Source organism: Paroedura picta, chromosome 1 (assembly GCF_049243985.1).
Source record: "Paroedura picta isolate Pp20150507F chromosome 1, Ppicta_v3.0, whole genome shotgun sequence".
NCBI lineage: Eukaryota > Metazoa > Chordata > Lepidosauria > Squamata > Gekkonidae > Paroedura > Paroedura picta.
This window is the reverse complement of record NC_135369.1, coordinates 83530882-83544292: the sequence shown is the minus strand read 5'-3', so window position 1 is coordinate 83544292 and position 13411 is coordinate 83530882. Positions and strand designations below refer to the sequence as shown.

General features: G+C 41.6%; 1 protein-coding gene across 2 annotated transcripts in view; it reads left to right on the top strand.

Moving 5' to 3' along the window:
- Positions 1-12575, top strand: part of ACTN2 (actinin alpha 2) — a 73238-nt gene extending 60663 nt beyond the window's left edge. The window contains exons 18-21 of one of the 2 annotated variants that reach the window (XM_077345523.1): positions 4005-4151; positions 10014-10079; positions 10780-10938; positions 11433-12575. In XM_077345523.1, the coding sequence (XP_077201638.1) occupies positions 4005-4151; positions 10014-10079; positions 10780-10938; positions 11433-11591 (531 nt within the window). In that variant the 3' untranslated portion in view covers positions 11592-12575. The remainder of the gene's footprint in view (positions 1-4004; positions 4152-10013; positions 10080-10779; positions 10939-11432) is intronic. The other variant, XM_077345531.1, reaches the window with a different exon arrangement.
- Positions 12576-13411: the final 836 nt, after the last annotated feature.

Below are 13411 nucleotides of genomic sequence, written 5' to 3'. Positions count from 1 at the left end.
TGAACTACTCTGACTGTGAAAAACTTTTTCCTGATATCTAGCCTATATCGTTGTACTTGAAGTTTAAACCCATTACTGCGTGTCCTCTCCTCTGCAGCCAGCAGAAACAGCATCCTGCCCTCCTCCAAGTGACAACCTTTCAAATACTTAAAGAGGGCTATCATGTCCCCTCTCTACCTCCTTTTCTCCAGGCTGAACATTCCCAAGTCCCTCAACCTATCTTCATAGGGCTTGGTCCCTTGGCCCCAGATCATCTTCGTCGCTCTCCTCTGTACCCTTTCAATTTTATCGACGTCCTTCTTGAAGTGAGGCCTCCAGAACTGCACACAGTACTCCAGGTGTGGTCTGACCAGTGCCGTATACAATGGGACTATGGCATCTTGTGATTTTGATGTGATGCCCCTGTTGATACAGCCCAAAATGGCATTTGCCTTTTTTACCGCTGCATCACACTGCCTGCTTATGTTTAGTTTACAATCCACAAGTACACCAAGGTCTCGTTCACACACAGTGCTACCTAGAAGCGTATCCCCCATCCAGTAGGCATGCTTTTCATTTTTCTGACCCAGATGCAGAACTTTACACTTATCTTTATTAAATTGCATCTTGTTCTCATTTGCCCGTTTTTTCCATTGTGTTCAGATCTCGTTGAACTCTGTCTCTATCTTCCGGAGTATTTGCCAGTCCTCCCAACTTGGTGTCATCTGCAAACTTGATGAGTAGTCTCTCCACCCCCTCATCTAGATCATTAATAAATAAAAGTACCGGGCCAAGCACTGAGCCCTGAGGTACCCCGCTACTCACCTCTCTCCAGTCTGATGAAACACCATTGACAACAACTCTTTGAGTGCGGTTCTCTAACCAATTCCCTATCCACCTAACTATCTGAAAATCCAGATTGCAGTCCTTCAACTTATCCATCAGAACATCATGGGGAACCTTGTCAAAAGCTTTACTAAAATCCAAGTAAATGACATCAACCGAATTTCCCCGATCCAGCAAACCTGTTACTTGGTCAAAAAAGGAAACTAGGTTGGTCTGGCAGGACCTGTTGGAGACAAATCCATGCTGACTTCCTTGGATCACCAAATTGTCCTCCAGATGTTTGCAGATCACTCCCTTTAATATCTGCTCCATTATCTTCCCCACAACAGAGGTCAGACTCACTGGTCTGTAGTTTCCTGGGTCATCCTTCCTCCCTTTTTTGAAGATCGGAATAACGTTTGCTCTTTTCCAGTCCTCCGGGACATCTCCAGTCCTTAAAGAGGTTCCGAAGATGATGGACAAGGGCTGTGCAAGTTCTCTGGAAAGTTCTTTGAGTACTCTCGGGTGCATTTCATCCGGACCAGGGGATTTGAACTCATCCAGTGCAGCTAAATGCCTCTCGACAACCTCTCTATCCATGTTAACCTGCCACCCAGACACTATCCTTTAGCTACGGCCATCTCTAGATGTGCCTAAACACTTTGACCCTGTGGGAAAAAACAGATGTAAAATAGGCACTAAGCCTTTCTGCTTTCTCTGCATCTTTCGTTAGAGTTTGTCCATCCGCACCCAACAGTGGGCCTATTGCCTCCTTTACTTTACGTTTGCTCCTCACATAACTGAAAAATCTTTTCTTGTTACAATGGGCTTCCCTGGCCAATCTTGCCTCCAGGCTTGATTATTGTAACTTGCTCTATGCAGTCCTTCCATTGACCCTAGTCTGGAAACTACAGCTGGTCCAGAACACAGCTGCCTGGGTTCTCACACGGATACTAGGGAGAACTCATATAAGATCAGCCTTGCAACAGCTCCACTGGATCCTAGTTGAATTCTGGATTCAGTTAAAGGTTTTGGTACTTTCCTTCAAGGCCTTACATCATCGGTAGTCAAACTGTGGCCCTCCAGGTGTCCATGGACTACAATTCCTATGAGCCCAGCTCATGGGAATTATAGTCCATGGTCATCTGGAGGGCCGCAGTTTGACTACCTATGCCTTACATGGTCCAGGTCTCACATGTCTAAGGGACCACCTTTCTGAATCCATTCCCCAGAGAGCACTACAGTCAGCCAATGACAACCAGCTGTGGATCCCTGGCCCCAAAGAAATACAGCTGGCCTCAACCAAAGCCAGGCCTTTTCACCTCCTACCTGGTACACCGTGCTCCTCAAAGTGATCATGGCCATGATGGAGCTTCCTGGGCCTGGTAAGCCTTTGGTTGAGGCCAACCAGGGAACATACTGTAACAACAAAATTAGGTCTCCCCATCACTTAATTGTAACACTGACAAGCAAGAACATACCATCATTGGAGCTGAGTAGTCTTTTAAACATTTTTATATTATGGGTTTAATTCCATTGCTAGTGTTTCATAATTATGTATTATGTATTGATGATTACGGAAATTGGATTTTTTGTTCACCACCCCAAGATAGCAACCACAGGGAGGTCAAACAAACCAACAAATAAATAAAAGCTCTGTATTTTTAAATAAATAAATAAGAGAAAAATACACCCAAGGGAATGCATGGTAAAAGTCAAGTAAAATATCAGTGCATAAAAGTCCTGCATAAGATTGTGTAGAAAGCAAGTGTGAAGTAGTAGTCAGAGTGTGAAACTAAGTGCAAAACTAAGATGTTTTCCACATTGGGACATGTCTCTATAGTTTCACCCACTGCTGTTGCCACTACAGCAGCAATGGGACTTCCACATGGTAGGTACCATCACAAACTACCAGTTTTTCTGAATTTCTATTTAATATTTTAAAAGTTTCTAGCTCATTTTATTCAATAGATATGCCTTTGCCTTTATTTCTCAACAACAAAAATACTTCAGATTTGCTTTAAAAAAGTCAAAGGTACTACTTCAGAAAACCCATCAGACACATTGCTATATTAGAGAGTTGTAGTCAGTGTCATAGTTAATCAAGGATCTTTGAGACCTAGGTTCTAATCCCCACTCTGTCATGGAAGCTTGCATGGAAGCTTAAGCCCTTCTCACCGGAACTTACTTCACATGATTTTCCCATTGCGGAGAAAAGTGGGATTGATTTGAAGAAAATAAAAATAATGCTATAGTGATAGTAAACTACCATCCTTATCCATGGATCCTCTATATATTTGTGAAACAGCCAGGGGGGTGGAACGTGTCCAGCTGTCCAAGTTGGAATAGGGCTAATAAGGGTACAGCCAGCTTTGCCTGATTGGCCCTGCCCCTGCAGCCCCTGCCCCCTGGCCCTGGACTCTAGCCTCTTTTCTCTCAGTGCCTGGAGCCTGGAGCCAACAGCAGGTAAGGGGAGGGGGCCCTGGGCAAAGGGTCATGGTGGGGGGGGGCCTCTAACGAGGGCTAGGCTGGGCCTGCTAATGAGGGCCTCCCGGCCTACTGACTGCCTGATAAGGAGCTCTGTCCCGAGCCTGCTAACAAGCTGCCCAGCCTCTTGATCCAGCTGCCAGCTGCGGCCCAAAGCCACCTTAAGCTGCCTGGACGGGGGCCAGGGGAGGAGACCCTTTCAAGGCCCGTTCTTAGGAACGGGCTTTGAAGCTAGTTATATATAAAATAAAACTCTCTAGTGCAAGCAGAAAGGGTGCTAACGTGTGAGACCAGGAAGATCTGGATTTTTCCATCCACACAGATACCATCCCAGCTTTGTTGTGGTCTTTCCCAAAACTAGATCACAGAGAAAGATGGGGAAAACAACCTGTAAAAATGATTACTGGTAGTTTTCACACAGTAATTCTTCTCCATGTAACATTCATACAGCAGTTTTCACTCCACTTTCCTTGCCTCAGCGCGCTCCAAGCTATCGCCTTCTCCCAACCCAGAGGGCTTTGGGAGTCTTTAAAAAATATTGCTGTAGTGCCATACAGTTATAATAGTCTATTCACCTGTAGCAGCTCCTCTGAGTTTTCATTTTTAAAAGAGTAACTCTTCAGCCTTACTTTTTTCAATCATTTAAAAAAAATCTTTCAGTTCAGTTTCTGGTGGGCTATCCTTAAAGCACATCTTTTTTTTTCATTCTGCAGCATATTCGTGTTGGATGGGAGCTGTTACTGACCACCATTGCACGGACTATCAATGAAGTTGCGAATCAGATCCTCACCAGGGATGCCAAAGGGATCACGCAGCAACAAATGAATGAATTCCGAGCATCATTCAATCACTTTGACAGGGTACGATATTAATCTGTTCGCTTCTTCTTTTAACCTGGAGGGAATGTTCCAGAAAGCATCTATATGTGTATCTGCTACTGTGTTGTTTTTAAAAGGATACATTTTAAAAAACATACACCAAGTTTGGAAATATGTAATAACTCCTCAGCAACCAGGTATAAAAGCAATCTATGTATCTCCAAACACTACTTTGCATTCAAAACCTTTTTCTGTAGCCTAAAAATGCCTTGGAACAAGTTCAGGTGTCTTATTCATTTCCCATCCCTTCTCACTTCTGTTCCAATATGAGAAATAAATATTTCATACTTTTAGAAGTGCCTAATACTATATTCTATACTGTTCCTGTCCCTTTCACTTTCATTACATTTTTGCTCCTCCCTGTTATCCTCATATCTGTGACAAAGATGTGCAACCACCATTTGATATGAAGCCCTGAAGCGGCAATAAGCCAGCTCAGGTGACTCCTCGCCTTATAATTATTCAATGGTGTTTTAAAAATCACAAAGTTTATTATGCTGATAAAGATCCATATCAGGATTAGGATTGTGCCATATTGTTAAAATCTGCATAAAGTAGGTATTATCAGCAATTTAGGAGACTGAAATAATTGTGTATTTATTGGAATAGGATTCAGTGATAAGGAATTCATATATTGAGAATCTGGGTGGCCTAGAGGAATTCTAGTGGTGGCGAGGAGAATTGGGAACCCCCACTAGTTGTTCCCCTCCAGGTTTTTCTAAGCTCAGGAGTCTGAGCAAGTTGATCCCTCAGACCTCTCTCTCACCTGCACAATATCCCTAGCGCTACCTACATTCCATACCATTTTCATGAACTGCTGAAGATCTTCCATCATGTTCTGGCAACAATTCCTCAGCCCTTATCCATAATATTGCACCATTCCCACTGCTTTAGCTGTTGCACAAGAGGGCAATTGCTAAAAGGAATGGCAAAAAATGATTACTGGAGCTCAGCTTGTGAGTAAAATGTATTTCCATGTTTTCCAAGGGTCTTTTGCAAAATCAGGGCATTCTGTCATTCTTTGGAGGGAACCATGGCACCCCAGTAGTCACTGTCAAATTGGCCACATGATATGGGTAACTAAACATGAAGACAAAGAGGCAAATGTCTAACAAAAGTTCCAAAGTTCATTTTGTAGTACTAAGAACTTCAATAAAGGCTTCCTTATTTTAACTTGATTATCAAGAACTCTCTTATTACTAGCTTATCTAGAATTAAACAGCTTCCGGTAATACTGCTCTGAAATCATAAATCTTCATTAGAATTCCAATTATGCAGCTTACTAATGTCAGTGAGAATTTGAAGGGACTATGTGCAGCTCAGAGTTAAGGTAAATATAATTTGATGTTAGCTGTTATGCCTTGATGTATACCTTGATGTTAAACAAATTGCACTTTGTCAATGAGTTTGACTATTTTCCCTTGTATATTTCAATGCATATATAATTCAAATTCTAATGAAGATTTATGATTTGAAAGCAGTGTTCCTTGAAGCTCTTTAATTCTGGATAAGCTAATCATAGGGAGTTCTTGATAAACAAGTTAAAATAAGGAAGCGTTTATTGAAGTGCTTAGTACTACAAAATAAACTTGGAACTTTTGTTAGACATTTGCCTCTCATAGTCTTCATGCTTAGCTATCCCTCAGGCTGAGCAAGCATGAATGGATGGGTAAGACTGTACAATGGTCTATCGCTGCCAGGTGAATTCACATATCTGAAAAGGTCTTCTGATGCTCTGTAGACAAAGTATATCACACCTGGGGAAATGCCCATATTATTTAGAAAGAGCTACAAAACCAAAACACTTTGAATCTAATTAAGTCTATTATTTCTGAGAGTGCTGGATGAGGTACTTATGCCAAAAAATAAAAGGAATCCCCTAGTTTAATGTAATGAAGGGCAATCAGTATCAGTAAAGAGCCATAAAATTAAGATCTAGCCTGAAAATTGGCTTTAAATACTTATGCACAGCAGAGCAAATAATTATCTTTGATCTGGTTTCCCAGGCAGTGGACCACCTAAATTAGATTGTAACACCAAGGAAGTATGTGTATGCATGCATGTATGAGAGAGGACCCTTCATGCTGCAGGCTATTTACACAATAAAATTGTAGTCAATTGTTACATGGCTACGTCTGGAATTAGTCATCTGTTCTCCATGATCTAGATGTCTTCTTTCAAAGTAATGCTATTTCATGTGGGGGTAGTGAATTTTCTAATAATTCAAATTACAATGTTTTATATTTGAAAAAGTTCCAGTAATGGTTACCACTGCCATATGAAATCTGCAAGTGTCATGAAAGCCTATTGAATATAGTGTCGTATAGTCAAGTGCCCCTTCCCTGTAGGCCATTTATGAGGGTTCTTTTTCATTTTAACTAATTTTTGTTATGCCTTAGAAGAAAGTAAAGAGCCTCTTGTGGCGCAGAGTGGTAAGGCAGCCGTCTGAAAGCTCTGCCCATGAGGCTGGGAGTTCGATCCCAGCAGCCGGCTCAAGGTTGACTCAGCCTTCCATCCTTCCGAGGTCGGTAAAATGAGTACCCAGCTTGCTGGGGGGTAAACGGTAATGACTGGGGAAGGCACTGGCAAACCACCCCGTATTGAATCTGCCATGAAAACGCTAGAGGGCGTCACTCCAAGGGTCAGACATGACTCAGTGCTTGCACAGGGGATACCTTTACCTTTACCTTTAGAAGAAAGTAACTGGTAGCCACAGGAATCAATTGTTCCTCTTCCTAATATAGCTGTACACATATGCTTACTGAGGGTGGGAGAAAAGAAATAAAGACCTCTGTTAGTGGCAGAACATTTCTATGTTGTAAAACCTTAGCCCTTTTGAAATTCCTAGAGAAGACTAATGTAATTCCTATGTTTTACTGGAAGTGATGTCACACCATCATGAAAATCCCCCATGTCCCCATCCCAGTGGGCCTGGCAACCCTACATACAGCTGCCCTAAAGAAATTGTGGTGGAGGGGAGAGGAGGCAAGGAGCTAGGGAATGCCAAAAGGTAGGAATAATGAAGATAATTGCCGCTCAGCTTTGGGACAAGGGGGCATGTACAGAAGGGCACAATCTGTGAGCAAAAATGGACTAAAGAGGCATTGATTCTTAGAGTATTGGTGAAGTTCTTTGCCTAGGGATGGTGGTCCGGAGTCCCAACCACCTCTCAGTCTGCTGTGCTCCCCTACCCTGTACATGTTATGGGATGTTCTAACCGTGCCTACAGAGTATCTGTCTACAAAAAGACAATTGCTGCTTAAACAATACACAAATTTAAGCATTCAACATTGTGCACTGTTTAAAATGCAATTGTGGTTTGTAGACAGATAAACCTATAGGGAATTTTAGGCCTCCATTCCATCCCTTCAGTGTCTTTTTCCCTATGAATTTCATAGCTGAATCCAGGTGGCCAGCATCTTCTGCCCAAACATGAGCTCTGCTTAACCCCATGGCTCCAGCAGATGTAGCTCTGTATCCTTGTGATGCACCAGGCAGAACACTGCCCATCACCATAGATGATTACACATGGGGAGGTGGAACTGGATCAATAAATATCTTACTTGGCTACCTACCGTAAGACAACAGACATGGGAGAATTTATCAAGCCACCTGACAGGTCACAGTTTATAGCTGCTTGAGGCTTGAATTAGGGTGACAGACCAATGTCAGGTCATAGAGATAAAAAAAAAAAACAGGCTTGCTATACCAATACTAGTAGTTTATTTAATTTTATTTATTTATTCGTTTTATTCAGTCACCACTCCCAGACTATCTGGCTTGCGGTGGTTTACAGACAAACTGTAAAATAAGTTACGATAAAAATACATTAATTACAATAAAAGGTGGAACAATTTTATAACCATTACCCCCCAGCAAAAATTTCATACCCAACTCAACGAACCCTCCTCCCACCTGATCCCGTGGCTTGAGGTAGATGGCTAAAAGATGTATAAAAGTGTCAGGGAGGAGGACCCAAAGATCTTCCTTCCTTGCCCTGGCCAATTGAATGTCTGGTGGAAGAGCTCCATATTGGAGGCCCTGTGGAACTGTGTCAGCTCTTGCAGGTCCCTCCAGGAGCTCATTCCACCAGGTAAGGGTCAGTTACCATGCTCAACCATTTCAGAGATTTCATTGGTATATTCATTGTCTATTAAATTTTTCTTTCATTTCAGTCATTCTATTTATTAACTCCTCTTTATCTTTAATCTTTTTGAATGCTGTGTTCCCTCCTTTTTGTTTTTCTGATTTGTATCTCCTTTTACTTATTTAAGTCTTTCTGTTACTGTTAACTCTTTGGTATTCTCTTCTTGTTGATAATATTCCTGCTACTATTTAGACAATATTAAACAACTTCTGAAGACTTGGGTATTAAGGTTTCCCAGATAATTTGTTGATCCCTTTTTTTAGCTCTACATGTGCCAGTGTTTTAATGACTTATCCCTATGTATAATGGATGGTTTGATAGCCTTCCTTCCTACCTACCACAGAGTACAGAAAGAAATAATTTCCACTGAGAAAGTATTTGAGTAGGTTTAATCTGTTTTATTTTAATAGCACTTTAAAGACTCAAAATTTGGGTAGGGTATGAGTTTCTCTAGGTGAGAAGTGACATACAAAAATTTTGTTGTTAGGTGCGAAGTCGTGTCCGACCCATCGCAACCCCACGGACAATGATCCTCCAGGCCTTTCTGTCCTCTACCATTCCCCGGAGTCCATTTAAGCTCACACCGACTGCTTCAGTGACTCCATCCAGCCACCTCATTCTCTGTTGTCCCCTTCTTCTTTTGCCCTCGATCGCTCCCAGCATTAGGCTCTTCTCCAGGGTGTCCTTCCTTCTCATGAGGTGGCCAAAGTATTTGAGTTTCATCTTCAGGATCTGGCCCTGCCACAAATTTTATTAGTGTTTAAGGTGCTTCTGGACTCTAGTTCTTTTCCACTACCATGACGTACGAACATGACTACCCACCTTGACCTCTCTCCTTATTCTTTTGAATGATTGCATTAATTTGGAGGATATTTATCATTAGTAATGTAATAGGCATTGCCTAGTAGGGTAACTTTTTCAATAAAGTTCCAAAGCTCACTAACTAAGGAAGTACCGTATTTGCCGGCGTATAAGACGACTGGGCGTATAACATTTCCACTCAAAATATAGAGTTTGTTATTACAGTACCTGTCATTGTCACCATTGTACGGCTGCAGCGCAACCGCAGTGCCTCTGGCCCGCCCCTGCATCTCCCTGTGACAGGCACTAGTGCGCAAGTGCGCATGTGTGAGCTCTGCGTAGACAAGGGGCGGGCCAGAGCGCCGCTGCTTCCCACTGAGCAGAACGGGCCGGTCATGCTGAAAAGGCTGATCCGCAGCGGCCACGCTGGATACTGCGTGATACTGGATGTAGAATGAGGTGGGTGGGCATCGGGAGGCCACTATGGGCAGCTATGACTATCCCAACTGAAGTGCACCCGGCGTATAGGACGACCCCCCCACTTGGAGGCATGTTTTTCAGGGGGGAAAAGTAGTCTTATACGCCAGCAAATACTGTAATTGCATCTTCACAACAAAATGACCTTGAAGTAAGTGACAATGAGTAATTCAAGGATGTTAATTTTTTTCTTTTCCCCTTCTCCGTGTCTGTTCTTTGGCTCTTTAATTGTCTCCATTCACCCATTACTATGGGTGATATGTTTGTTTGTATCTGTTCTTTGTCCTTTGAAAATTGATGCATCTCGTGGACTTGTCCTTGAATGAAAATCTTCTGCTTGATGATGATGATGGCCTTCTGCTTGCTTCTGATACCTCATATCTTGGTGTGGTGTTCCATATACTCCGTCACACCAACAGAAGAAGAATGGACTTATGGACCACGATGATTTCAGAGCTTGTTTAATTTCAATGGGTTATGATTTGGTATGAAATTTATCATACAATAATGTAGTCTTACATGTTACCAATACAGTAAGTTATATTATAGGTGCCCTACTAGCACCTCCAATATTTCCTTTACAGGATGAATGCTACAGTAGAATTTAAAATGCCCATGAAAAAGGATGATGATTTCTTGCATTTAGCTATGGTTTCTATAACACATTTCAGACCTACAGTGAGAGCCAGCTGGCTGTAGTGGTACAGAGCAGCGGTCTCTAATCTGGAGAGCTGGGTTTGATTCCCCACTCCTCCACATGCAGCCAGTTGGGTGACCTTGGGCCAGTCAAAGTTCTCTCAGAGCTCTCTCAACCTAATGTACTTCACAAGGAGTCTGTTGTGGGGAGAGGAAGGGAAGGCGATTGTAAGCCGCTTTGAGACTGCTTTGGGAAGTGAAAAGCAGGGCATAAAAACCAATTATTCAAAACAGTGCTTCACTTCAGCAGACTTAAACACTGCTATTTAGCTGTTTCCTGGCTTGTGGTCAATAGCTATGAAATTTTTTACCTATTTAAACATAAACAGTACATAGCATAACTGGCACTTAGTTTATCTTATGTTTTTTTTAAAATTAAAAGTATGTTTACTATTTAAAAGTTTACTAATTAAAAGTATGTTTACTGATCTGAATTGCTAAATTGTCTTATATCAGTACCTTCACCACTGATTCTGAATTGTATCCTAGGGTGAAGCAGAGTTTGCCCGAACCATGGCCCTGGTTGATCCCAATGGCCAAGGAACCATCTCCTTCCAGGCTTTTATTGACTTTATGACCAGAGAGACTGCAGACACTGATACTGCTGAACAAGTGATTGCTTCTTTCAGGATCCTCGCTTCAGATAAGGTTGGTGTCTTTGTTTCTAGATGATGGAATCTTCCATATGCTGGAAGTTTGGCTGTTTTACAGCTTCCCCCTAGGGAAAATCCCACGGCAATAAAAGGTGTGGGGGGGAAGCGGCACTGTTTGAAATGACCATAGTGGTTCAGAGATGACTCACTAATGGAAGGAAATTCACTGTATGAAACTGCAATCTCTAACAATGAGTAACAGCCAGTTTAGAACAGTAATGTGAAAACCTTCATCATGTGGCATGTGAAGAATTAGTTACTGATTTTCAGAGCCCTGAAAAGAAATTAAGCATCTCTTAATAAATCTGGTAGGGAAAGGTACCAGCTCACTGTATTAGGTGACGTATGGCACAACAAATACCCCCTAGGCTTTTTTGCTCATTCCTATATTGCCTCCATATGGTATGCCCTAAAAAACACTGCAGCATTTTTCTTCTGATTTTGAGCACTTGCATGGAAAACTAAACTTCTTATTTTAAAATCTTGCAGGCTTATATTCTTGCTGACGAGTTGCTTCGAGAGCTGCCACCTGAGCAAGCTCAGTACTGTATCAAACGGATGCCAGCGTACAAAGGTCCAGGTTCTGTTCCTGGGGCTCTGGATTATACCTCATTTTCATCAGCATTGTATGGCGAGAGTGACCTGTAACTGGCCATGGCCACCTCATTCACTAGACATAAAAACGTTACTTTCCAGCTTGTTGCTTCTTTGGCAAGCTGACTTCAAAGTAAGTTTCTCAAATTTAGCAGGTACATTCGTTACAAAATTGTACCATATAAAGTGTGCAGCATTGATATTGTCTGTATTTACTCTGTCAGCATTATATGGTTTCCCAAATGAAGTACACAATTGTATTTTAAAGGAAAAGCAACACAGGAAAAAATTCTGTCAGTGTTGAGTTAGGAAGCCTCAGGAAAAGCAATATATTGAAACCCTCTGAAATCAAACTGTCTGCATTTGTATTATTCTTTACATGTTTTGCTCATTAATTCTTCATGCAGTATGAGAGTCTTTTGCAGTCTCCCTCCAACTCTCTGCTTTTTGCTTTCATGCCAAGGTAATGCTTTTATCTAAGGATATAAAATTTGGTAATGCTTCTGCAGGTGGAGGTGCATATATGGAAGAGGCTAGGAAATGTAACAAACCAAAAACGTAGCTAAAACAAAACAACAAATATCCCCCTTCTTTTAAAAATGTGAAACAGTATTTTGAATCTTCAGACTTTGTTTTGGCATAAAGACTTCTGATAGGAAGTGAAAACCTTACCCTGGAAAGCAATACCTGACTTTTAACTTGGCAGCTGAAAGGGCACAATATTAACAAATATAGGAAACTCTTGTGTTTTGTTCTCTACCATGTACCTGCTGTATCTGGTATTGATTAATGCTGTGTGTCATGGCAATAGTTTGTTGTTTAAGCAGTGCAGTTTGTCTGGTAGCTTATTGTAAACTTTTTTTCATTTCAACAGAGTGTAGAAAAGTAAAGCAATATTTTTTTTTACTTGAAGCCTAGCAGTCACAGGGGGGAAAATGCAATGCATGCAAATGGAAATATTCACAAATCACAAAAAGCTGTACAACTGAGTACTATTAAAATGTACCTACTAAATAAAGTCTGCTTTTCAAAATTTAATAGTGAATGAGCTACATAGTTGAGATTAATTCAATGTATCTTCAAAATTTAATAGTCGGTATGTGTTCTTCATTCTGCTCTCAATTTAGTTGTCTTGCTTTGACCATTTACGCACTGGAGGTTCATACTGGGCTGCAGGCTGGAGTTTTAGTTGTGGCAGGTTGCCCCACCTCTTCCTGCATCCACACAGGGGAGCATTTGGCCTGGTGCACTTCATCCGCCCCCAATTTGTGCTCCTGCATGGGAGCTGTTGCAGTGAAGTTTCCAGTGCGTAAAGAGTCTTTATGAGGCACCTTGTGTTTCTTTTCATGGCTTTCCTTTCCACAAGAACAGGATAAATTTAGCATTGGTAGTTTGGTCATACTCTGATCTGGATAGCACAAGCTAGCTTGCTCTCAGAAGCTAATCAGGCAATAGCAAACCACCTCTGGACATCTCTTACTTTGACAACTCTATGGGGTTGCCACAAGTCAGCTGTGATTTGACAGCAACAATAACAAGAAGTTCAACCCTGTAATTTGTCACTTGATAATTTAGCATCTGTCATACATGCTAGCCTGGTTCACAAGTTACAGTAGACGCATGTACAATCCATCTACAGAGTATAAATTATTTTCCATACATCTGGCTAATTTTCATCTTGCATTCAGTGCATGCACAGCTGAACATATGATTGAACCCCATATTTATCCTGCTACTGATCCCAGTTCCATTTGTACGCTGAACACAAGTTGGCTCTTCCTTTTAAACTGCTGTATGCAGATACATGCAAGTTTAACAAGGGTTCACTGTAACATGAATGGGGTTTTAAATCAAAGCCACAATAGAAGCTGGAA